The sequence below is a fragment of the Tribolium madens genome, unplaced genomic scaffold, assembly GCF_015345945.1.
Source record: "Tribolium madens isolate multiple individuals breed KSU strain unplaced genomic scaffold, Tmad_KSU_1.1 Scaffold_91;HRSCAF=231;Tcas5.2_LG7, whole genome shotgun sequence".
NCBI classification, from domain to species: Eukaryota; Metazoa; Arthropoda; class Insecta; order Coleoptera; family Tenebrionidae; genus Tribolium; species Tribolium madens.
In genome coordinates this window covers 16,873,971-16,900,946 of record NW_025401063.1, presented here as the reverse complement: position 1 = coordinate 16,900,946, position 26,976 = coordinate 16,873,971, and the positions used below count along the sequence as shown (strand labels likewise).

Sequence of the window (26,976 nt, the reverse complement as noted above, 5' to 3'; positions counted from 1 at the left end):
CTTGAAAAAGATCACACTTTTCGGTTGGCGTCAAAACTGACAGAAGAGGATCTGCTTCCATCGCATTTTGCGAAAATGAAAGTTTCCACTTCAACCCATGTAAATAGTTTAATTTAATGACATCCAGACATCCATCCTCTGCATTACTAAGTTTAATGTAACTTCAAGTGAAACAGAACTTGAGGCTCATATGTGTGTCCCAATTAACAAATTCTGGGAAAGGAAGCTATGAAGAAGACGATCGTCAATTTCTGTCAGGGTTTTTGGAAACATTGACTGAACGAAAAGATAATTATTAGCAAGTTCAACTTCCAGCTGTGCTAAATAAACCATCGATGAACCTAATTCACACCGAATTAAATCGTTGTACAATATCGCTGGTCACAGCATTTTAAAAACTACCAAATCATGTACGAGATGTAAAAATGTAGCAGGAAGTACGACGCCGCTCTATAAAAGTTTCAAATATTAAGCGTTTTAGGAAGAACACGCTGTTTTTCTGTTCAGAAGAGTTGGTATATATATATATATATATATATATATTTTTTTGAAATGGAATCGATTTTTGTTAATTTTTTTAACATAGTTTCTCCCCAAAACATTTATAAAAGATTTTTATAGGAAGAAAATGGAAAATTTAGCATAAATTTACCAAACTGCCATAATTTGAAAAAGAAAATTGTGTCAAGATTTGTAACCTTTCGGGCTAAAGATTAGCTCCAAGAAATCTAAAAATATTGCAGAAAAGTATGCCAGCAAATCTTTGGACGGACATTTATAATTATTGTTAAATATTTATGACAATAAATAAGATTAACATTGATTTAGTGTTTTTTACCCAGTATATTATCAGAAAATGTGTTGTTTTTCCATAATGTTCTACACTGTTCGTATTTGAATTTACCTCAAAATGGCGCGTGGGAGGAGCTTAGGTGACATTGTCGCAACTGTCCTATAAAGTCACTGTAGTTTCCATCTTTGATTATCAGGACATTCTGAGCCGATCGGTCGAAGCCAGCGGACGTGTCCAACAGCCTCCTGAGAAGCGTAAGAAACATTTCCGATTTCTATCATCACCGTTGACTTGGTCGTGTTTTTCAACACGATCACAGTTTATCAACCAAACGTGTTTTTTAACACGAACAGCATTGCGAATTGAAAAGTTTCACAAACTTTCACCGACTTCGAAGCTTGTTTCGACACGTTAGAGGAAGGGAAAGTTCTCTCTTAACAAATTGAAAAAATGAGTGACACATACGCAACACTCGCCGACGTTGTGGCCGTCATGAAGTAGGCTTTGGCCCCCATCACGGAGAGGCTGCAACGCATCGAGGAAGCTGTCTTTTCGGAGACAACTTCTCAATCAACAAGGTCATCAGGGACCATCACCCCACGCCCCCCATCGGAGGACAGCGAAATGGAGACGGAGCGCTTCAGCCCAGCCAAAATTGGAAAGAAGCGGCCAGCCCCATCCCACAGCCCCCTAGAGATTTCCACCGAAAACAGGTTTTCGAGCCTGTCGGAGGAAGAAATCGAATCCCCGCCTGTTTCGGACGATGAAAACATCGCCGAAAAGAAGAAGAGGAGAAGGAAGAAGAAGAGGGTTGTCCTGCGGGGAATCCCGCCCGTGGTTTCCGTCACGGAAGTCACCGAGGACTTGAAGAGGTAGGGCTTCAACCCTCTTCACGTGCACCGGATGCACGCCGGAAAGCGCCAACTCCCGTTGGAGCTCGTTGAGTCACCACTCAACCAGGCGAAGAACATCTGGAAGGTCAAGACAGTCTGCGGCTTGGTAGTCAAGGCTGAAAAGACGAGAAAATCGAGCAAAGCAGCCCAGTGCCACCGCTGCCAGCGATTCCATCACGCACAAAAGAACTGCACGGCAGAACACCGTTGCGTTAAGTGTGGCGAAGCCCACGAGACCAAGGTGTGCACTACGCACAAATGAATAAGGATATTGCAATAATTTGAACTTTTAATTATAAATAAGGCTAGATTTGTGTTTAAATAACAAACTGGTGTCAAACATTACAAATCAGAAATAATTTTGTATTAAAAAAAACAATAAGAATGCTTAAAAAAAATAAAATCCTTCTTCCCTGTTTATGCAGTTTTCGTTAAAATCACTTTTAATAGCGCGTATAATGTCCACGGTTAGCAACGACTTGCCGACACCTTTCTTGCATAATGTTAACGATGTTTTCTGAAATTTCATAAGGGATTGCGTTCCAAAGGGGCGGTAGCACTTCTCGTAGTTCTTGGAGGTTTAAGGGTTGTGGATAGTGATCGGAAAGCCTTCTTTGCAATGCATCCCACATATGCTCAATTGGGTTAAGGTCTGGTGACATTGGTGGTAAAGGCAAATGTGAAATTTGATGGTTTTCCAAAAACTGATGCACAATTTGAGCTCTATGTGGGGGTGCATTGTCGTCAAGAAAGCGAAATTCTTCTCCAATCAAGTCCCTTGTGGGTAACACCTACTCCTCAACAATTTCCTGAACGTACCGCACTCCTGTAAGGTTCCCATCAATGATCTGTAGGTTTGTACGGCCTCCAGAATAAATGCCAGCCCAGACCATAACACCACCGCCTCCAAACCTATGGATAGGCTGCACAAATTGTGGCATGGTGCGCATTCCTGGCTCTCTATAGACTCTTCTTTGTCGTCTGCTGTCGCTATACAGACAGAAACGAGATTCGTCAGTGAACATGACAGCTTGCCAGTTTGTATGCTCCGTCAGCCGCTCGCTACACCATGCTCTTCGTAACCGCCAGTGACGTGCTGTTGCGGCTGGTCTTCTTAAAGGAGCATAGGATGACAGTCCAACTTCCCATAAGCGGTTTCGAACTGTTTGAAGGGAAATGGGCCGTCTCCGGACATTTTGTAATTGATTTTGAATCTGACGCGCAGTCGAAAAGGGGTTGCGTCTCGCTTCTATGACCATGTTACGGTCTTCTCTAGGGGTTGTAATACGTTGGGATCCACTACCAGGTCGCCTAGCAGTAGATCCTGTTTCCCGAAAACGTGAAAGGGTGCGGGAGACCACACTTTGGGATACTCCAATAGTTTGAGCAATGTCAACTTATCGGTGACCCTGATTGTGCATTCGCACAATAATTTCGCGAAGATTAGCTGGAAGATGGTGCCGTTACATCATTTAACCGTAAACTGATACGAACAAGTGGATACAACAACAAAAAAATGAAAATTTTAAGAAAACACAATATCAACATTGGAGCTTTTTCTTTCATCTCCTAATCTTACCAAGAGAAAAAGGACTTATTTGGTTTTTATCTTCTAGATAAGCTACATAAAGATCAATGAATGAAATGATTTTGAAGAAACTAAGTTACATACTTAAATATCATAATTTTTTAGAATATTCATTTGTGCGTAGTTTATATTAGACTCATTTGTCATTAAAAGTAAAGATTGTGTTCGAGAAAAACAGACGTACCAAACGGCCATAACCAACATTCAAGCTGGATTACGAAACATCTTATTAAATTTTCACAAAACCTAATTTGGATAATGACTTGGAGACAAAAATTGCCAAAATTGTAGAGAAATTGATAACAAAGTTAGTAACCTAAACTTAAATTCAAATGAAAATGCATCACCTATCGGCCCACGATACAGTCAATCTTAAAAAGTAACTTGCCAGAAAAATCATCAGAAATTTCACCTGCCAAGCTTCCCCAAGCAAGTTATAAAGTCGTCATTAAGCCCAATGATAGCTTGAAAAACATTAAATCATCCGAGGAAACACGTAAAATTTTGATATCAAAATCTCTTAAAGATTTTGGCATAAAAGTAAATGAAATTGTGCCATTAGAAATAACGCAATTCTTGTTGAATAAAACTGCCCGTCAATTTTGAATTTGACAGAAAATTCCGTTTTGAAATCACTTAACTTATGTGCAGAAAGAATAAACAAAGTTTAGCAAAAAATTCAAATTTTTGACGTTCCCAAAGAACTGGAAACTGATCAGTTAATTTCCGGAATTTTAAGCCAAGAAAATTTGCCCGATAGTGTCCCCAAAAAATTTGTAAAAACAGCGTTCAAAGTAGGAAACAAGGAGGCCAAAAATTATATTTGGGTAGTTGAAATACACCCTGCCGCTCGTAATTATTTCATTAAATCAGGCAGTAGAATGTATATTAGTTGGAAATAATTGCATATTAGGGATTATCTAAGGGTCACGCGATGTTTCAAATGCCAAAAATTCGGTCAYGTTTCGAAATTTTGTCAGTCTGAAAAACAATGCGGGTACTGTGCCGGAAATGACCACGAGTCAACTACCAATCTCTACCGCAATTAGTTGCTTTGCAACTAACGATCCAAAATTCCAGACGGCAATTCTGTGTTTTGACCCTAGTTTGAATCCTTTATTTTATCTTCAACTTTCAAATAAATTCCTAAMATTACTTTCTATTTCTGTGAAGAATGTACAAATTTATTGTTTGAGCGTTTACCTGCCTCCAAGTGAAAGTCCGGTGCCAATTTTTGAACACCTGCATAGAGTTCTGGAATTTATAGCAGGAAACCGATTAGTAATTTGTGGAGATTTTAACTCAAGGTCGCAACTATGGTTTGACAGAATTAACGATAGGAAATCACAAATTGTTGARGAATTTTTAGTTAATTATAATTTAAATTTAGCCAATCAACCAAGTGATTTACCAACTTTTCAAACAGTGAACGGCGAATCAAATATTGATCTGACAATCRTTTCAAACGATCCACTTCTTGAAATTTCAAATTGGAAAGTTGAAAACGCAACATCGTCAGATCACAACTTAATTAGCTTCAAAATTAAYAAAAATCTTGTTCACACAGACCATACTACACCYTGTTCRAATTTCAGATTGGACCTGAAYTCCATTAAAGAAGAAATCCTTCAGCCGCGTATCGACGACCTGATGAACCGATTGGATGAAAAGTTTTCGACGATCGACTCCACTCGGGAAATCGAAAATGCTACGAAGGGTTTATACAACGGCCTTGCGCAAATTTTTCTCAAACATGGGAAGAAACGCAAGAATTTTGTGGGGAGGCCTGATTGGTGGAACGAGGAATTGRACAGATTCAGAAAAATCTATCTCGCGAAAAAATCCTTGTTTTATCGCAAAAGATTTCGAGAATATTCCGACCATCTTTTCGCGGAAATGACCAGGGCCAAGCAAACTTTCAAAGAGAAAGTAGAGAAACGGAGACGGAAATGCTGGTTGGAATTCGCCGAGAATGACCTGGCAAGGAACCCCTGGGGAGTTGTCTACAAATTGGCCTCTRAAAAATTCAAAACTCATGGAATTTTGCAATCTTTTCAAACCGATGAGGACGACAACATAACCAGGGATTTYCAATCAACCATGGAATTTCTCATCACGAATTTACTTCCGGACGACGACCTCGACATCAACACCCATGAGCAACGCGTCATTCAAGCGGACTACCCAGCAACCACTGCGGAAGTGGGAAACGACGTTGCAATCACCGAGGAGGAAGTTAACGATTTCGTGTCGCAAATTCAAAACAAAAAAGCCCCGGGCCTCGACAACTTAAAAGGAAAAATCCTTAAAAGATTGCACCCCAAAATAACGCCGTTTATYACCCGAATTTACAACGCTTGTTGGAGTCACAACTACTTTCCGACTACCTGAAAAAAGGGCAACCTTGTAGTTTTGCTAAAGGACCCAAAAGCCAGCCACGCCAATATTAAGAATTATCGCCCGATCACGCTGCTTCCGGAACATGGTAAAATCTTCGAGAAAACCATCAGGAGAAAGCTGGAGGAAGAATTGTCGCCGTTACATTTTCAACGCCAATTTGGATTTGTCAAGGGACGTTCGACGAGTGATGCACTGCACTCACTCGTCTCAACCATTCGAGACTCCGAGGCCAAATATGTGGCGWCAATTTTCTTCGACATAAAAGGCGCATTCGATAATTTGTGGTGGCCATCACTGATCAGAACTCTGAAAAATCGAGATACGACACTGAAATTGACGGCCTTAATCAAAAGCTATCTGACGGATCGCATGTGGTATTTACACAAGGAGACGTCTCCATCTGAAAACTCTGCACCAAGGGATGCCCTCAAGGATATGTTTAAACTCACCACCATTGAAATGCTCCCGTCAACGAAAAACCGCAGTTTCTCAAACTTTTTCAAAACCGGCCCTCCATTTCTTTTGTCAAACCGAAAACATAGTCTTTAGGTTTGGGAAAACTTTGAAAAACGCTTTTTTAACGCATGCATCTCGCACACGAGCAGGGACGGAATTTTGACGCCAGTTCTTCTGGAAAATTGTAGATCTTAGTCTTGAAAAATTAATGTGAAACTTAAGACATATTAATGAAATTGTAACAGTCTCTTCGCTCAATTTGGCGAATGTTTATGAATAAACGTGCTCTCGGGCACCTTTTTTTTATGCATATCGGGAACGAGGCCAATGTCCCGGATATTCGTCGTTATACCTCAGTGGATTGGAGGAAATTCACCAAGCACCTGGTGACCAACTTCGGAACAATCCCACCCATCACGTCCACTGATGAAATCGACGAGGCAGTCCAAATCTTCGAAACGAAGATCCGGGAGGCCATTTCCACCGCCACCAGGGATCGGCAGATTCCGGCCCCAAGACTGGAGATTCCGCGGGAGATCAAGGAACTCATCAGGGCGAAGAGGCGAGCCAGGCGCATTGCTCTACGCAGTGGTCTCGCAGTGGACCGCACAGAAGCCAACCGGTTGAAATGGGAGGTGAGAAAATCACTTTCTGATTTCAGAAACGAGAGATGGGAAGCCAAACTTCAATCACTCACAGCCGAATACAACTCTGTTTGGAGGATGTCCAAGGCGCTGAGATCCGACCGAAAACCGCTTCCACCAATCCACGGTGAGAACGGAATCGTTTTCACAGACGAGGAGAAAGCTGAAGCGTTTGCGTGAAGTTTGAGCAGCCAATGCTCTCTCAATCTCGCAAACGTGGACCTGGACCACGTTGAAGCGATCCAGAACCACGTGGAGGCCATCGCCGCCGAAGACCCGGAAGTGCCCCTGACCCCGTCAACCCCCGAGGAAGTTTCCGGAGTGATTCGGAAACTGAAAAAACAGAAGGCATCAGGACCAGGCGAAATCAGCAACAGGGCTCTGAAGAACCTCCCGCTGAAAGTCATCGTCGAACTGACAGTTATTTTTAATGCTGTGCTCAGTTTAAGATATTTTCCACAGCGCTGGAAAATCGCCACGGTCATCTTCATCCCGAAACCGGGAAAGGACCCAAAGTTTCCCCCAGAACCACAGGCCAATCAGCTTGCTGTCGGCTGTGGGCAAGGTCGCAGAACGTGGCATCCATTTCCGCCTTCAGAAACTCACACAGGAGCGCCACATCATCCCTGACGAGCAATTCGGCTTCCGGTCGMAACACTCAACSACTGATCAGCTACTACGAGTCGTAGAACACGCTTCCATCAGTATCGAGCGTAAGCAAGTTACTGCTGCTGTGTTTCTTGMCGTTGCTAAAGCATTCGATGCGGTCTGGCATGACGGACTTGTTTACAAGCTCTGTCAAACAGGCATACCGCTTGCAATGGTGCAAATGATCAGATCGTTTCTCAGCGGACGACGTTTCCAGGTGAGAATTTCTAACTCTCTTTCAGAGCCCCAGGACTTGCGAGGCCGGGGTCCCCCAGGACTCCGTTCTTTCACCCCTCCTTTACTCCATCTTTACCCACGACATCCCAAAAACTGATCATACGACACTGGCAATATACGCCGACGACACCGCAATTCTCACCAGATCGAAGCAACCGCACATGGCCACCCGCTACCTGCAGGTTGCGTCAACGTCAATCCCGAGAAAAGCAAAGCGCTTTTAGTGGCACGACGTAGAATCAGCCCCGTTGRATCTGTTCAAATGTTCAACGAGAATATTCCTTGGTGCGACCAGGTAAAATATCTCGGAGTCATTTTGGACAAAAAGTTAACCTTTGGCCCCCATCTTGACTACGCTATTGCGAAGGGTAAGATGTCCTCTGGTTTACTTCGATCGCTCGTATGCCGGCGAAGCAAGTTGTCAATCGACAACAAGCTTCTGTTGTACAGATCAGTTATCCGTCCAATCGTAACCTATGCCTCTGCAGCTTGGGCGTTCGCGCCCTGTAAACTCGGATGCAGAAGTTACAAACTTTCCAAAACAAATTTCTCCGCATGACATTCGACGCACCGTGGTTTGTTCGAAACAACCAATTGCACCGGGAAGCCAAGATGCCATCCATGGAGGAATTTCTTCACGACATCGCTCAGCGCACCTTCGCAAAGGCGGAAACACATCCGAACCCGTTGGTCCGGGAAGCCGTGGACTACGACGAAAATGGTCCATCCAGATGCAAGAGGCCAARAATGGCCCTCTTGWAGGCAAAGATGTCATCTCTAGTCAGACTTCTCCATCCGGTAAGTCTCTAATGTTAGCGCTACATTTACCTGGCGCAGCCCTGTTTCAGATTCCATCAAATGGTCACCACTTCGGAGGGGAATCCCACCGAAACGTCTTCTTCCTTCCTGGTGCGACGCTACCTTGCGTGACCGCCCATCATCCGTTCAGGGAATAAGGGTCAACGACTTCTTATCCCTTAGGTGAACGCGAGGAGTTTTAGTGGGTATGGCCTTTTAGCGAGTCCCACATAATCAGTCTGGTTTGACCAGACTGGTATGCGTAAATGCATTTCCCCTCTCCAAAAAAAAATCTTGATTATACAGCGTGGCCCACGTAAGACTACGACCCTGACGAGCGTAAAATGCAACCAAATATACAAGTTTCATGAGAAACTAGATACAAAAAACTATCATTTTCAAACATCTAGTTTGGACAACTCTGGWTTTTATTCAACGAACTTGTCAAGAGTTGTCACTTTTTTCATTGTGCAAACAAATATGTATTCTAACGACGAAAAAGTCGATATGCTGTTAATTTATGATAAATGCCGCAAAAATGGTCTGCAAGCCTCAGTTTTATACAGTCAACGTTTTCCACATAGACGACATCCGACGGACAAGATTTTTAAAGGGCTTGAAAAAGAATTAAGAGAAAACTGGCCAAAACGAAAAAGGAACAGACCCCGCACAGTTACGACGGTCGAAAATGAAATACAGGTTCTGGAAATAATCGGCGATGATCCACATGTTGGTCAAAGGCAGATTTCTCGACAAACCGGGATTAGCCGTACATCAGTCCAGCGAATTTTAAAAGAAAACAAGTTTCATCCATACCATGTGATGTTAGTGCAAGGTTTAAAAGAAACAGATTATCCTCGAAGAGTTCAATTTTGCAATTTTATCCTGGCTAAAATTAATGAAAATGAAATTTTTTTAAACAAAGTACTGTTCAGCGATGAGGCAAAGTTCTCCAATAATGGCTCTGTCAACAGACATAACTGTCATTACTATGCTTTAGAAAATCCACATTGGATCAGACAAACACAAGAAGTTATTTCAGTAAACGTCTGGTGTGGTATAGTGGACGACTACGTTGTTGGACCGTACTTATTTGATGGAACATTGACTGGAGAACGATATCTTCATTTTTTACAAAACACATTAGCATTGTTACTGGAAGATATTCCTTTACAAATTAGAAGAGATATGTGGTTTCAGGAAGACGGTGCTCCTCCACATTATGCACGAAACGTGCGACAGTACCTAGACGAAACATATCCGAGAAAGTGGATTGGAAGAGGAAGCATTTACAACTGGCCACCTCGAAGTCCTGACATGACTCCGTTGGATTTTTTTTWTRKGGRRMWSTKWWARARAMARWTTWTMKCRCWCYYTKTSKMGASAYRGRRRARWWWWAAAAAAWAGAATTCGTGCCGCTTGTGCTGAAGTAACTCCAGATATTTTAGCAAGAGTACGCCGGTCATTCATAACTCGAGTTCAAACATGCTTGCGAAATGATGGTCATCATTTCGAACATTTGTTACGATAGTTTTAAGTTTGTTCAACAGTTATATTTACGTTTCCTTGTTTTGCTGAAAAATATAAATGCTTTTGTTCCTTTAGCCGATGTAGCAGTTTCAAAATCATTTATTTTTTATCGCAAATGAGTAATTTTTACAAAATGTTCGTAAAATTTGACAGACGTCGATATACTTTTTGGCATTTTGGAGAATCAAGGGCACGATCGTAAAATAGACAGGTCTGGAAACTCCATTCATAAATACGTTTGAAATTGAATTATTTTTTTTGAATCGCAGGTGGTTATGCAGGGCAACTATACCCGTGGCGCCTTCAAAACTAAAAAGCAAATTTTTCTCTATTCCACCGTTTCTAAATATTTTTGCCGCTTGTGCACAGTTTTTCGGTGTTTTAGGATGGTTTTCTTTGATTTATACTTCATGTTTKCTTGGTTAATATCTTGTTTTCTTTYGTTCTGTGTAACTTGATTTTTTATCTAAATTAAATATTAAAAAATATTTYTTGGTTTTGAATTTGTCGTTCAATGTTTTTGGCAATCAAAAAGGTAAATATATTTGGTTTTTATATCTTRTTTACACAAAAAAATTTCTGCAGATGCCCAGAATTTGTGCTGTTTTCCATTGCACGACAAAATGAAGAAGTAAACAATTTTTTTGAGGGTGAAAGAAAAATTGAACCCAAGGGCAAGGGATGAAACTCTAAATACTGTACTGCAAAGAAAAGACAGAAGCTGTCAATTACATTTTGAGAAAAAAGATACAAAATTAGAGAGAAAACATTAAAACATTTAACATTGAAGCATTTAATCGACTAGGGTTTTGAGTTTTGACATATTTCTAAGTCTTTGAAGTAATATTTTGTCTTTAAAGTCCTATAGATAAATGAGTTCACAAATGTATCAAGTTTTTAAAAAATTATTTATTTCTTTACTCTGGCCACTTTGTGGTTGAAACGCGTTGTGTTTTAAATAAAAATTTGGTGTGACGGGCTAATCGTGTTTTTGTTCTTCTTTATTCTGTTTACAAAGTGCTCGCTCACCACAAAAATAGACCCTGAAATTGTCGTTATTGTGACTTCAAAAAATCTTACTGTACACGAAGTGGGTTCTGACCAAGTAAAAAACATCATTTTTATAAATCTTGGAAGATTGTCTTTACAAAATCCTTCTATTCTAAATTTTGCACCAACCTTGATCGCTACATTATTTGTTAAGAATTGTATAACTAAAAAATAACGTATGTATAAAAGTTACTTACTATAACATTATTTATTTGTTGTTTTATTTCTTCAATAACTCTTCTTTTCCACGTTTTTTTTAAAGGTCTTGCATTATTATCATCATAGGTATCATCTTGGGTAAATATCAATAACAGCAATGGTTTCTACTCTTTTTTTTTCTACTAGACGATAAGGTGGCAACTAATAAATGCTAAGGATTGACTCGATAGCATGAACGTTATTCTAAAAGATGCAGATTTGTTTAAAAGTTAAAGGATTTTTTTCCTTTCATCAAGTGTAAAACCAAACCAAAAACCTCCTCGAGGACTAAATAAATGAAACGGCACTTACTTGCCACTTTTATTAAACATATTGTACTTTATATGTGGCGCCTGTTAAGTTGTTTTTTGCACTTTTTGTTTTTGCACAATTTTGACAAGCCCACAGTAACCTAACAAATGACAGCGCTAATTTCATATTTGACATTATTTACGCGCGGCGACGTCATTTTTCGTTCATAAATACGCAGTAATTAACGTAGTGTCCGATAGAGGCACCACGGGTATAGTTACCCTCAAAACCTACTGAGATCCACATTTTTTATTTCAATTTTGAAACACGAGTTTCCAGACCTGTCTATTTTACGATCGTGATCAAGGGATATCCAAAATTACCACTAATAATTTTATAGAATCTAGTTATTATTGGAAACTGTATATTTGGTTGCATTTTAAGGCTCGTCAGGGTCGTAGTCATACGTGGGCCACGCTGTATGGGTATACTTGGTGAATAGTAATTCAATAATGTGTTAGAAGAGTAGGTACACTTTTTGAGATGTCCAATAGTGGATTGTGCATGTACCATCGCGGTCAAAATATACTGGTACAGCAAAATTTTAATTGTTTAAATCTGGCTTGAAGGAACATAATTAATTAGCAAGGTGACAGTTTGTAAAAATACAAATCCAAAACGTCATGCCGCGTCTTACATAAACACAAAAAGCAATAATAACGGTTCATTTGCGAGATGCACGAAGCATTCGTCAAATTGCCAATGAATTAAATATTAGCAAAAGTACAGTTTTGTTGGTTAAACGAAAAATTGAGGAGTTTGGGCGTATTATAAGAAAACCCGGTTCTGGACGCCATAAAATTACTACGCCAGCAGAAAATAATTTGCTGGTTGATTTTCTCAGAGAAAATCCTTTTAAGACCGCAATATCTGCAAAAGAGGCAACAAATTTTCAAGCATCAATTGAAACCGCTCGTCGAAGAATTAGAGACACCGAGCTAAGAAGTCACTGTGCTGCAAACAAAGAAGATGTCAGTTTGCGCAAGAATATTTGAATCAAAATGTTGGAAATGTGGGAAAGTGTCATCTTCTCCGACGAGAAAACTTTTAAATCCTACTATAACGGATGTGTTCGTGTGTACAGACCAGTAGGATCTAGATATAATCCACGATACACTAGAAAAGTAAACCGAAGTGGTCATTTTTCAGTAAATATATGGGGTTGGTTGGGTATTAGAGGTCCAGGTATATGCGTAATACTAGAAGAGCGACTTAACCCTGTAAGGATATTGTGACCGTACGGTTACATTGATTTCAAATGTCTATGTACTACCTTGATAAAATGCAAGGCCATCTGAATCAACAAGCTACGCTTATAAGGCCGTTTCAATTTTCGATTTTTCCATATAAACTTTGTTTCTGTGACATTTCGGGCGTCAGTACCTTATTGCGCTCCATCTACCGATTTCCATCGCAGTCGATCGAGAGTTTTTAGACTTTTTATTTTTAGGTTAAGTGCTTAAAACATCAATTAAAACATGAATGTTATAAAATATCCAAGATCCGAGCTTATTTTAGGTACATTCTGGAATTACAATAAAACATGAAATCATAACACGAGGTAGGTTAGAACAATTTATAACTTCAATATTTTTCTGCAAAGTGGTTTGTTTGTTGAGTAATCCGTAATTTTTGTAGTGTCTTTAAAATTACAAAAACAAAGTAAAAGGTTGTCCTTATCATTGTCTGCATAAATTTGCTTACCGCAAAACGTTTCAAAAGTTTCGCACCATTTTTGCCTTTGTTGCATATTGCTCAGAATTTCAAATAATCGAACATTTTTTGCCCCACAAATGAAACACGGTTTTTACCATTTTATACCATTATTTTGTAAAATTGAAGGGCATTGTTTTAAATTGCCGCCAATGTTTATTCGTTAATCGGCCACCGAGGGCGCACAATAAGGTTCTGAATTTTTTGTTTTTATGGCCACTCTCCAGAAACAGTTATCATGGAGAATGAAACGGCCTTATAAGCGCAGCTTTTTGATTCAGATGGCCTTGATAAAATGGTAGGAACAGTGCCACCTATCATATATTTGTTTAAACTTTTAAATTTTCAACATATTGCGACATAGTTGGATACGTTGCCAACAAGTGAACTTTTCCGGTTGTTAGCTTAGATTTTCGCTAAGTAAAACTAATTTTTATGAAAATTTTGATGTTGGGGCATTCGACACTATTGTCTCCTATGTGCTAAGTTGTCTTTTCGTGGTTTCAATGATGTTACACTCAAATTCTTCAAGTCCTATTTAGTTTTCTCTGACAGTAAAGCGGTATCAAGTGGAGTGCTACAAGGCTCTGTGCTAGGACCTTTATTATTTTTACTTTATACCTTTGATATTTTTACAGTTGCAAAATATTCAAGAGTAACTGGTTTTGCAGATGATACTCCAGTATCTTTATCTTTTAAATTATCAAACATAAACAATGCCTGCAATAACTTAAATGCCGATTTAAACTCAATTTTCAAATTTAGCGAAGGACATAAACTTAAACTAAATCCAAACAAATACAAAGTTATATGTTTTGCCCCAAAAAAGAGTTACAGCTAGTTAAAAATACATTTAAAGTTAAAATAAATAACCACACGTTAAATATGATTAGTCAAATCAAATGTTTGGGTCTAATCCTTGACGAAGAAATTAGATTTGTGAGCAATACTGCATTTTAAGTGCGAAAAGCTTATTCGTCTCTTAGATTACTTTATTCAAATATAAATATAATTAATTTTAAACAACGTAAAAACCTTGTTGAAGCTTTTCTACTTTCTGTTTTAAATTATTGTTTAACTGTGTATTTTCCATGTCTGGATATTTCTAGTTGTAACCGTCTCCAAAAAATTCAAAATACGTCTTGTAGATTTGCATTTGGTCTTCGTAAATATGATAGGATTTCAAATAAAATAAATGAGCTTGGCTGGCTGAAAATGACCACTTTATTTAAATATCATATTTCTGTATGTACTCACAAAGTTTTACTGACGTCATCTCCAAATTACTTAAGAGAAAAACTTGTGTTCAGAAAAAGTCTTCATGTGGAACCCTTAAATTTACGTCACACCTCTACACTGTTGGCCTTACCAAGATTCCATACTGCCTTGTCGCGGAGATGTTTTACATATAATGCGATCATTCTTTATAATAAGCTGCCAAAAGAAATAAAGTCATTTTCGGTGAGCAAATTTCGTGCTTTTGTAAAAAATTTCTACTCCGCTGTACAAAAAAATTATTAGTGTTAAAATTACCTTATTATTTTTCGATTATGTACTCTCTCTTTCACTGTCATTACTTTTTCCTCTTGTATGCATTTTGATTTAGTTTTATGTGTACTTAGGTTAAGTTGAATAGCCTATTGGCTAGACTTCGCATGTACATATTACTTACGAAATAAAGACCTTTATTATTATTTATTATGAATAGAATGATAGTTCTAGTAACTTAGTTTAGTTCAATCTAGAAATAGTTTGATGTTTTTTGCAATTAAATTTATACGTAACCATATGGTTGCACTGCCTCTAAAGTACTTATTTTTTAATCAGATTATGAATTTTTTTTCATCAAGAATTATTGAAGCGGGATAAATTTCGTCCACCTCCTGAAAAAATATCTGATTCAGACTTATATGATTATTCCGACAGTGAAACAGACGAAAACGACCAAAATTTTATTTTTGCTAGAGTTTTGGTTTAAGAAATTGATTCAAAAAAGAGTTGTTTAGCAGATAAAACAGAAGAAGATATCTGAGACAGATTATCCAGAAGAAACAACATAATCCTCATAGGAGGACGAAGAATCTGCTTATACCACCACCCAAATAAAAAGGAAAACTCAAGATACCTGCAAGAGCCAAAAATACAAAATAAAAATTCAATTTTAATTTTATAATTGGACAAAGAATGACATAACAAATAAGGAAGACAGAGAAGAATTCCAACCAATAATAATATATTTCGTATTTTTTTTGAATAAACTTTAAACATTTCGTAAATAGGCAAAGTGACCTTATGGTTACATTATCAAAGTACATCAAAGAAAATAAAACCGCCATTACGGTGGGACTTAAAAAGCAGAGAAAAATCCCAAAATCAAGAAAAAAATTACGAGACAGAATAATGACGTTTTAAAATTACAAATTTACTCGTTTCAGTATAACACACCGTATAAACACACTAATTAAAACGTTTAATTATTATAACTATATTAATGACAAGATTTACATAAAAGAAATGTTGAGGCTAAATGCAAAAGCATTTTTATTACTTTCTCCTCACAGATGGTTTATAACTGCGGTTAGGTAGGAGGACCCAAATAATGAGGGTCGGTTTATGGACACGTCATTTTCAACTTTTCTGAGTGTACGTTTTCTAATAACAAATATCAATTACTAACACCTAAAATGCGATTCTAATGTAACTTGAATCATTCTTACAAACTTCATAATTTTCCTTTTATTTAAACTGGTCCTGCCGCTTACAGCCCAAGTAGCACATTTAATCTTTTAAAAAACAAATCAGCTTTATTGCTATTTTATAACTAATGTATGTATTACCAACTTGTTTTATTACAGATTTAATTATGATCAAAAGGAGTTTGGCTATAGCATTAGCTATCTATAAGTGTAAAAAACTTGTATACAATAATTTTATAAATTAGTTTTATTAATGCGCCATTTCTACAGTAAAACTGTTTTACGTACGTCTCATATAAAACTATCAGCTATATAAGTAATTTATATCAGACGGTAACAAAGACAACTGTAAAACGTCAATCTGCGGTTGTCGAGTTGTATTATTTGGCGTTATAAGCGTTTTTCTAAAGTGTTTTAACACTTTTAGCGACTATGTTTTATTCGTCACTTCTATAAATATACTTTATAAAAAGTGTTTAATTGAAAAACTTAAGTATTATAAACGTTTTAAAAAAGTATCGAGTGATTCTTGGCCTACAGCCATCTTTAAAAGTATGTTTTATTATTCACATCTTCCGCCATTTTGTATGATTAAAGAATCTGTTCATTTTTTTTGTAAATTTTAATATTAAAGTACAAATATCAAAAAGAACTTAACATATTTAAGTTATTGAAAATATGTAAATAAGAAATTTTAAAGTACTAAATATTTTTCAACGAAATATTTTTACAACAATTTAACAAAAAAAAAATTTTTCCAAAATTGTTATGGCGCATTTATTTTGTAAGAGCACAATTTACTATTTCATCAGTAAAGTGGAGGTGGCATGTATTCTAATGTTTAGGTGCACTCGAAAAACAACAATTTCTAAATCATACCTAGTAACTACAATATAGAGTTTTGTAGTTGCCAGTGTAACACACAGGCATATTGAACTTGAAATAAATTCACCACTAAGTGTACATCTATAGATCTCATATATAGCAATTTTTTATTATACAGGGTGAATATAAAGTATGGAACCAAGCGGTTTTATTTTTAATCATTTGCCTCCAGAAAATAATAATTAATATAAATTAAAGTAATATAAAAAATGTGATCGTATTTACAGAACGAAATTTTGTTTTGTTTTTAAGTTATGCGATGTTTTTTTGTCAAAAATGCAATTTATGTAAAAAAAAATTTTGAAAAAATTAAATATAAAGCAGATAGTTATAATCCTTAGAGTATAGCTTTTATGAGAAAAATGACTTTATAGTGGGTTGCCATTTAAAATTTTTTTTTTTTTTGTAGAACTCAAAAACAAAAGGAAATTTCGAAAAATTTTATTCTTATTAAATCATCACATTTTTATAGTACTTTATCACTCATCAATTAGTTTTCAAAAAATAAATAGTTTAAGCAAAAAACGTTTGGTTCCATACTTTTTATTCACCTGGTATATCAATATTTACACCAAATAACTTTGTAAAGTATTCTCACTACCATCACTAAACAGCAATTATTTTTATTCAGCATTCATATTAGCATCTTTAACACCATTTATCAACTTTTACAGAACACAGAACCACACTACTTTATAACTGCTGCAGAAGTTACTGTATAGTTACTAGAGGCACGACATTACAGCATTTTAAAAATGTACTGTTTAAGATAAAATAAGCGACTTCTATACAACAAAATAGCGGTATAAACTGCGCCTTTTTTAGCCACAAAATTGTTCTGTAAGTGTTATAGTAATGCTTTTATAGTTGAATTATGTGTCTTTTAGTTTTAATAATTTACTTTATAAGCGCATAAAAAATAATAATATAATAAATTGTGTTACTTGGGAGGGTTAATGCCGTAGTAACTACGGCGTAGTTTATCGTCGAGTTTTGGAGGAATGTATGTTCTGCCAGTTTTTGAGGAAAATTTAACATTTCAGCATGTAACAACTTAAGTTTTTGTCATAACATTATTGTAATTATTTTAAAATTAAAGGACAAGTGTCCAGTTCATCGGACAAGAATCGTTAATGAATATTTAGAAAACGAAGAAATTAATGTCTTGCCTTGGCCGTCCAAAAACCCTGACTTAAACCCGATAGAAAATATTTGGGGTACAATGGTTAATACTATGAAAGCACACAAAATGAAATGGAACTGCGACAGAAAATTGTCGAAACCTGGGAGCAGATTACTCCTGAATTAACGAGAAAATTAGTTCAATCAATGCTGCAACGTTTACAAAACGTAATAAAAAAAATGGAGAAATGACGAAGTACTGAAATCGATCCTAACGCTTTAAAAATTGAAATATTTTCTAATAAAATAAATCAATCTTCGTTTGTCTTTTCAGTTAAAATTAAAGTAATTGCTCTGTATTTTGAAGTCTTTGTTGTGTTATAGATTAAGTAGAAAATGTGGGCATTTTTTTTTACTTTGTTTGTTTTATTCGTCTATAATCTTAAAAATTCTTCAAAGTTGTCAGACAACGCAGTCTATCACAAAGTCATAAATTTATCATTTTATTCGTAAAACTTGTTTCGAAGAACCGATTTAATGCCTATTTAAGAATCATATGACATATTTGACATTACCATGACAAATACTTAACCTTTACTCGAAAATTATGACAAATCCGACTTACATACAAAAATAGTGTCTAAATCAAAATTTGAATTTTAGAAGTGTCTACAGCAACACACTGTACCAGTATATTTTGACTTCAATGGTACAACCTCTTATGCGAGAAAAATACTGAAAACTTGCAGGTTATGTCACCCACATGACAGTTAGAGTAGACCAGCTATTTTTTAAAGTTGTGGGTTAGAGTTCCTATATATTTCTAATGGGATTAGTGGATTTAAGAGTCTAATAACTGTCTTATGCAAGCAAAATTACTTCTTAGGCTGCATCTATTGCCGCTGGTACTTGACATTTTTCTCTGGGGCGCGAGTTCTGGCGCACGCTGTATAACAAACTAATTAAAAGCGAATTTTAACGATTTTAATATACTCTAAAAACAGGTCAAAATCTTAGAAAATGTTACTTTTTAAATATACCTTTAAAAACAGAGCAAAATCCTTGAAAAATGCTACTTTTTTAAATACATATACCTATCTTAAAAAGTAAAATCCTTAAAATAATTGCTTTTTATACATACCTTTAAAACAGGGCAAAATCCTTATGAAAGTGTTGTGTGCTGAAGGGGACTTACTAGTAGTAATTCATATCCTGATATATTCCACATTTCTTCTTCTTCATCCTCCCCGACAATTGGCCTTAGCTTCGAGGGCATGTGGTGAATTTCACCTCAAAAGCAGCCTCTGCGAGAAAGTTTCGAAGCCCTTTTATGATTCTTCTGCGTTCATCCTGGGGGCCAACATCTACACCTACACCTCTTTGTTCGTTGATTCGGCTAAGAATTTCAGCGAATTCATCAGATAAGCTCATGTTAGTGACAACTTAACCTCAAACAATGCACATGCAATGGTATAACAAAGTCTAACAGCAATAGCTACACTATTTAACTCACAAATCACAGGAATTCTACCGACTCGTCCGTATTCACACTCGATTTTGGCAAAAATCTCGAAATACACAATGGAAAATGATATCGGCTTCTTTACCTCTCGTATGCACACGCGACACAGATTGCACACGAGATGTTTTTTTTAATTTAAAAGTGACGTTCAGTGTTGCCAGATCAAAAACATAAAATTCACCAGATCCGAGTTGAAAAGTTTTGCCAAATCACCAGATTACGATTTGTAATTTGGCAAAATCTCGCAAAAAAACGCAGCTTTCAGCTCAAAAATCTGCTTAAACTCTTGAAAAAAAAAAAGAAAAAATGACATGCTTTTCGGCCTAATTCGGCTTGAAGTCAACAAAATTTTGCGGAATAATTAGGTTTTTTTCTAGCTGAAAAAAGTGCTGAAATGCTTGAAAAATACAAAAATAATGTAATTTTAGACTTAATTTCTTGATTATTTGTTTGTTTTAGCGAATTCTAGCGAAAAACCTTTAATTTATTACAAAAACGTGCTTAAAAGCATTTTCGGCCAAATTTTGTGTTTTCTCGACTTATTTAGCTCAAAAATCAGTTAAATCCAGTGAGACAAACATAGGTATCAATTCTTTTTCTGATTTTAGGCGTGTTTGGACAAGATTTTGCAAAATGAATGAGACTCTGGGTCAAAACCGAACTAAGTCTAGAGTCGAGCTAACAAGCTAAAACATAATATCAATTTGGATTTTGTAATTGTTTAGCATGTTTCAATGCAATATTTCGAACTTTTTGTGTTTTCATCTTTCAAAAAAATCAAAAAACGCCGTTTTTTAGACTATTTTGTTAAATTTGTGGCTTGTTTTGCAAAATAATTGTGTTTCTAACCGAAAAAGCATTCGACTTATCATTTTCGACTCTGTTTGGTGGTTTTCGATTATTTTTTCTTCGAGGAAATTTCAGGAAATAATCAAGTTAAAGGCTAAGAGTTAAGTAAAAATATCACAATATAATCATTTTCTTATAACATTGTAATAATTTTGGACACGCTGTGGCAAACTCTTGCTAAAAAATTAATAGCTTTCAGCTTAAAAATCTGCTTTAACTTTTGAAAAAAAAAATTATATTATTTTTGACCTCATTGTGTGTTCTTTGGTTTGTTTTTAACGAAATGATTGCGTTTCTAGCTGAAAAACGTGCTAAACCTTTCAATAAATACAAAATTAATGTAATTTTTAACTTAATATGTTAATTTTTCAGTTCGTTTTAGCGAAATCTTGCAAAAAACCTTAGACTGTAATAGAAAAACGTGCTTAAACACATTCTCGGCTTATTTTTGTTTTAATTGTGCTCAAAAATTAGTTAAATCAAGTGAAGGAATCAAAATAACATCAGTATAATTTGTTTTTGTAATTTTTAAGCGTGTTTGGACAAGATTTTGCAAAATAATGAGCCTCTGGTTCAAAAACGAAGTAAGTCCAGAGAAACAAATTATATCAATTTCGATCTAATTTTGTAATTTATTGCCTGCTTCAACAAAACTTTTAAATTCTTTTTTGTTTTTATTTTTATTTGACGAAATAATCAAGTTTCTGGTTGAAAACGTGGAAAATGCTCGAAAAACAGTTTTTTTTCATTTCCAAAAAACCACCAATTAGAATTTTTCACAAAATCACCAGACTAACATGAAAATCACCAGATCTGTTACAGTTTCACCACACACACTTGGCAACATTGGTGACGTTTCTGACAAATGTCAAACAATATTCTAACCTAAAAATGTCAGATGATGCAGTTTTTGAATTTTTACATTCTGAAGTAATTAATTACTTCGTGAGCCGAAATGAAGATCAAAATACAGAGGGAAAGGTAAATGTGTCTACTTTTGTGTCAAATGTAATAATGCGGTGTTTCTAGGATGAAGATTTGTCCACAATTGAGTACATGGGGTTTTCTACTGGGTACAGGATAATAGAAAGGTGTTCCACATTGTTTATCGTTTCAAAATCCAATTGTAATATTTTATAGGTTGACGAAAGAAATGCCACGTTTTAAAGACGAACTAGACACAATGAAATTCATTTGTACTGATTTCTGGTCAGCGATTTATAAGAAACAAATTGATAATTTAAGGACAAACCATCAAGGTGTTTACGTGTTGCAAGATAACAGTTTTCGATTTCTCACAAAGTTATCAAATGGAAAACAATATTTAGAAGTAGCTCCCAGATTTGCTGCATTTACTTGTGGGGTTATCAGAGGCAGTCTTGCAAATTTAGGAATTGCAAGTCTTGTTACTTCTGAAGTATTAAACATGCCGTCGTGTAAATTCCACATACAGGTTCAAAGGACATAAAAAAGTTTATTAAAATGGAATTCTTTTATTTTTTATTTGGGTGTATTCGAAGAAATGTAATGTAAGAGATCAACTGCTGTAATAATTCCAACGGGTTTTTCAATTGTTGATTGTCCAGTATCTGAAAATATATTTATCAGTAAATTACATTTAAAATTAATATAAACAATACTTTGTTTTTCTAAAACTAGAACGTAGTTTTCACGCTCTAAAACTCTAGAGACAAGACCCAAACTCGTATTTTTGAAAACTTTAGGAAACACCGTAACGGAAGCTTTGTCAATTGAGTCACTCGGTTTAACATTTCCGCTGATCAAGACATTTAGTATTTTCTGCATTGTGACCATACTTAAAATTCCCCTAAAACTGATCAAATATTTTTGAATCTTGACCTTATCAAGAAAACTTGCCCATTTTTATCAACAATAGGCACCTGATCGATCCCTTGTTTTTTCATAACGTGCATAATCCTCTCACATGTCATACTTGAAGTTGCAGTTATAAGCGGTTCTAGCGTGAAGTTAGCAACACTCTGGTCCCACCACCAGTGATTATTTGGATTTTCACACTCTTTAAAACCTTTAGATTCCATCCAGTGGTCCGAAACAAACTTTGTGATGTAATTCCTGATACTATCAGGGATGATAACAACGATTCTTTGTCCCTTTTTCAAATCCCGACCTGCTTTTACTGCCGCTGCTACCACAGCACCAGCACTGCCACCTGTAAAAAATCCAGTCAAATTCCACCAAAACAATGAAAAAAAAGTACCGCACAACAACCCTTCCTCTTTGATCAATTTTCGGGCCATGGGAAGTGCTTCTTGATCGTTCACTTTGACCCAATGATCGACAACAGAGCGATCAAATCCCGTGGGAATAAAATCGTAGCCTATCCCCTCAACCTCGTAAAAATCAGAATCAGTTTGGTTGAGCTCCTCTGGTTGAGCTAAAATCGACCCCACGGGGTCTGCCCCCACAATGATTGTGCTGGGGGACGCCTCCTTGAATTTTTTGCCAATCCCTGTGATAGTACCCCCCGTGCCAGTCCCCACAACGATCATATCGACTTTTCCACCGCATTGGTCCAGAATTTCCTCCGCCGTGGTGTCATAATGCGCCAAGGGGTTCCCCGGATTGCTGTACTATTGTCACAAAACAAATTACAATCATAAATGAATGACTAATTAAGTTACCTGATCCAAAATAATCGAATTGGGAATTTCCTTCTTTAGCCTGTGACTCACTCCGAAAAGCCCTTCTGGCGAATTAGAATCAGCCGTGATTGGTGTTCGGACAATTTCGGCTCCTAATGCTTTCAAAACGTCGACTTTTTCGTTTGACATTTTCTCCGACATGACTATAATGCATCTGTAGCCTTTGACTGCCGCTCCAAGGGCAAGTCCAATTCCGGTGTTACCGGAAGTTGGTTCAATTATGGTCGAACCCGGTTTCAAAATTCCCGCTTCTTCGGCATCTTCGATCATTCGGAAACCAATTCGGTCTTTGACCGACCCTCCGGGATTGAAATATTCGCATTTCGCAACTAAAAATATTGATAATCAAAGTCGTTCGAGTGAAATCAAAACACAATAACATGGCGAAAATAAGAATTAAATAGATTAGATAACGTAGTTTCCTTTATTACATAAGTGTGTTGATAAAATGATTTCATGAATTCACAGATTTTCCTTCAATGTTATTCACCTACTTGTTATTTATTTGAAATTTTAATTTTTGCTATTGTTATTACGAAAAAAATTGCAAATAATTACAATAACAAATTGACGTGGATTCTAATTTTAAAATATAGAGCACTTATGACCAAAAACATTGAATAAGTTACAGTGTAACTTATTCAATGCCAAAAATGACGTAATTCTTAATCCCAGAATCTAAATATAACGTGAAAATCCATTTCAGTCATTGCGTTTATCGAAATCGTACATAAAAACCTTTCTCATTTATTTAAAATCTCAGTTATTTTGTGATACCTATGATTGTGATCATTTATACTAGGTACTACTAATATTATTGTAAGAGTTGTAGTGTGCCATGAAATAACATAACCAATGCCAAATTTGGTATTTCTATTAAATTGTTATGTCGTAGGCTAATTGTAAATTCAGTCGTTTTATAAAACGTCTAGTCATTTTACAATATGACGGAAAATTTTAGGCGTATTATAAAAAGCCTAATAAGTTTTCGTCTTATTATAAAGTACAGTTGGAGACAAAATACTTTGGTCGTCAATGTCACTTGAGTGACATTAAATTAATTATTAACTAATTAAAGCATGCTTTAGGAACTGTTAACCTTACTTTTAGCTACTGTCAATCATAGTTGACAAGTTGTATGTACATATTTTTGATAGGAAAATATAACAGCTGTCATTAATTTGAAATTGTCATTCATTTTAACTTATACATACTCGTTTTCATATTACTTAATGTGCATCGAAGTAGTCGATGAAAGGGATCATTTTAAGGTGGCAACCATGCGAAAATTCAAACAATCCTAACCTCAATCTTCCCTAAAAATTATTTTTTTCATATAAATGTTTAAAAATATTTAAAATTACCAACGTAATTAACATAGGATAGCAAACATAAAGATTTTTGTCATTATTGATGTGATTGATTAAATTTGTTCTGAATGACAATAATGACACTTTTTGTGTAAATCGGCCATTAAAGTAAAGATTCATTTAGACTTCTACAACCTACTTGATGCATATTAATATAAACAGGAGTATAGCTTGAATTACATTAAAGTGTCAGAAAAGTGACGAACAAAGTATTTTGTCTCCAACTGTACGTATGGTTCATTTATAATACGATTGAGTCACAGATTAACTTTAAAAAGTTCAGTGTAAACTACCTCTTTCTGTCATCATGAGTGACATTTGACAATTAAACTTCTATGTTGGTGACGCTATTTTTGAAAGTAAATAGGTAAGTCAAAATGACAAGAGTAAAAAATGAGGTGATTAATGTAAAGGTTGTTTTACAGTTTACATTATACATTATGAAAATGACAATACTGCCCCAAATTTTAATTCCGCAACTGTACAATTAGCCTACGACAATTACATTTTTATAGGGTAGTGTTAGTTGGTAGTTAAAAGTTATAATGTCTATACTTCTTTTCATATTAATGGTCTAAATGAATATCTACTTTAAAGGCCGATTTACACAAAAAGTGTCATTAATGTCATTCAGAACAAATTTAATCACATCAATAATGACAAAAATCTTTATGTTTGTTACCCTACACTGGCGGACACGGAATTTTGGACATCAAATTTGTCAGTTCAAAAAATGTCAATGTAAGTCACGCTTTATTGTCATTATGATTGACGTTTGAAACTAAAATTTGAAAGTTTTAGTTGTTTGGCGTCGATTTTCGGAAACAATAATGCCAGCAATACGTGTTTTTATATAAGATCAATAAATTATTTTGATTTGTTGTCATTTTTTCTCTAGCTATCAGGATAAAAATTACAAAAACTGAAAGTGAGGTTAGTTGCCTAAGGCCCGTTTTACATTTTTATGTCACTGGAATGACAAATCGTCCAAAATTCCGTGTCCGCCAGTGTATGTTAATCACGTTGTTAATTTTAGTCATTGTTTGCTACATGGGGTACACATTTATTTGAAAAAATAATTTTTGGGTAAGATTGAGTTTAGGATTGTTTGAATTTTAGCATGGTTGCCACCTTAAAGTGATCCCTTTCGATGCACATTAATATGAAAACGATTATAGTTAATTTGACATTGGTTATGACACAAAAAGCCTCCTATGACCTAAATCTTTAAAGGGTTATTTTTCGAGTTTTGCAAAAATATGAGAAGTTACATCTAGTTTATTTATATTAATTACTTACGTATTTCACACTCCAGGCCATAGGTCTTGGTGATCTTGTTGAGCCTCACGAGGGGTGTATTCCCCACTGCTTTGGTAACATCAGAATAAATTTTCTCCTGGGTTCTCCTATAGAAAAATAATTGTATTAAATCCGTAAGAGAAGCGAACCACAATACCATTCTGTCCTTCGATGTGGGGTTGAATCTGGGTCAACGCCTTTATGCCACGTACACTTGGGTGGCTGATCGGGGGTTGCAAAATTCACATTGAGATTCGAGATGAATTTTAAACCGGTTTTTTTACACTGAACTGGTTTTTGTCCTTTTCCATTGATGACTCCAGCCATTGTTTGCTGCTCTTGTAACACAGGTTGAGGTTAAAACTTGTATCCAAGTGATTATTTATTGGTTGTGGTTAGTGGGAATTACAGCCGCACGCGTGAATAGTTGATCACTTGAGGGGCAATTGGGTCGAATATTTTACTGGCCGACAATTTGCACCTGTTGGTGGTGGACACAGAAGTAGAAGAAATTTGGTATTCCATCTCTTCGTTTTATATCTGTTGATATTCTTTAATCAAGGTCAGAGATTGCCAAATTATTTTTCAATCAAAAACAACAATCGGTTCGGAGTGGAAGAATCGTTATCGAAATTTATTGAGTAAATTTAAATGATTATAAAAATAAAACGTATGATCTATAAACTATTGCATAAAGTTTTATTTATGCAGAGATTAGGAATGAGGTCAAAAATTACATATACTCGTTTTCATATTAATGTGCATCGAAGTAGTGTCGTACCAACAAGAAATTACTCCCTAGGATTTAGGGATATTTTTGAATAATTTGGTTAGGTTGGTTTCTGGTGACAAATAAAAGATATCGTAACTAGTGTCAGCCTTGTATGCATAATGATAGTTGGCAGCAGGTTGACAGAAAACGTCAACCGACAACAACAAGGGGTAACCAACCTTAGGCTTACAAAACTACTTCTGAAAATTCTAGTTACAAACAACATGAAAAATGTAAAAATCCTAGGTGGTAATTTCTTGTTGACAAATCTGTAGTCGTCGAAAGGGATCATTTTAAGGTGGCAACCATGCGAAAATTAAAATAATCCTAAACTCAATCTTCCCTAAAAATTATTTTTTCAAATAAATAATGTGTACCCCATGTAACAAAAAATAATTAAAACTAATAGCAAACATAAAGATTTTTGTCATTATTAATGTGATTAAATTTGTTCTAAATGATATAGTGTAAATTGGCCTTTATTAAAGATTCATTTAGACTTGTACAACCTACTTGA

At 35.8% G+C, this 26,976-nt stretch overlaps 3 protein-coding genes and 1 pseudogene across 11 annotated transcripts in view; 2 read left to right on the top strand and 2 right to left on the bottom strand.

The window, feature by feature from the left end:
• LOC123011545 overlaps positions 1-19,587 on the bottom strand; it is a 62,408-nt gene extending 42,821 nt beyond the window's left edge. For 7 of the 8 annotated variants that reach the window (XM_044409032.1, XM_044409031.1, XM_044409028.1 and 4 more), the window contains exon 1: positions 19,105-19,587. The gene's annotated coding sequence lies outside the window, so the exon portion shown is untranslated. The remainder of the gene's footprint in view (positions 1-19,104) is intronic. The other variant, XM_044409029.1, reaches the window with a different exon arrangement.
• LOC123011918 lies at positions 1,697-4,939 on the top strand (annotated as a pseudogene).
• Positions 19,588-21,180: 1,593 nt separating the features above from the next.
• Positions 21,181-21,971, top strand: LOC123011310 (trafficking protein particle complex subunit 6b). Its single transcript, XM_044408683.1, has 3 exons — positions 21,181-21,315; positions 21,364-21,425; positions 21,475-21,971. Exons 1-3 carry the CDS (start codon positions 21,226-21,228, stop codon positions 21,800-21,802), a joined length of 480 nt encoding a protein of 159 aa, XP_044264618.1. The 5' UTR covers positions 21,181-21,225; the 3' UTR covers positions 21,803-21,971.
• LOC123011309 (cystathionine beta-synthase) lies at positions 21,812-26,296 on the bottom strand. 2 transcript variants are annotated; one of them, XM_044408681.1, is made up of 7 exons: positions 25,845-26,296; positions 25,688-25,794; positions 22,998-23,347; positions 22,574-22,946; positions 22,213-22,525; positions 21,975-22,168; positions 21,812-21,923 (listed from the first exon to the last, which is right to left on the bottom strand). In XM_044408681.1, exons 1-7 carry the CDS (start codon positions 26,012-26,014, stop codon positions 21,835-21,837), a joined length of 1,596 nt encoding a protein of 531 aa, XP_044264616.1. In that variant the 5' UTR covers positions 26,015-26,296; the 3' UTR covers positions 21,812-21,834. The 2 variants fall into 2 exon arrangements, with proteins under 2 accessions (XP_044264616.1, XP_044264617.1); XM_044408682.1 differs by having other exon boundaries at positions 21,975-22,162; positions 25,845-26,292.
• Between the last annotated feature and the right edge of the window lie 680 nt (positions 26,297-26,976).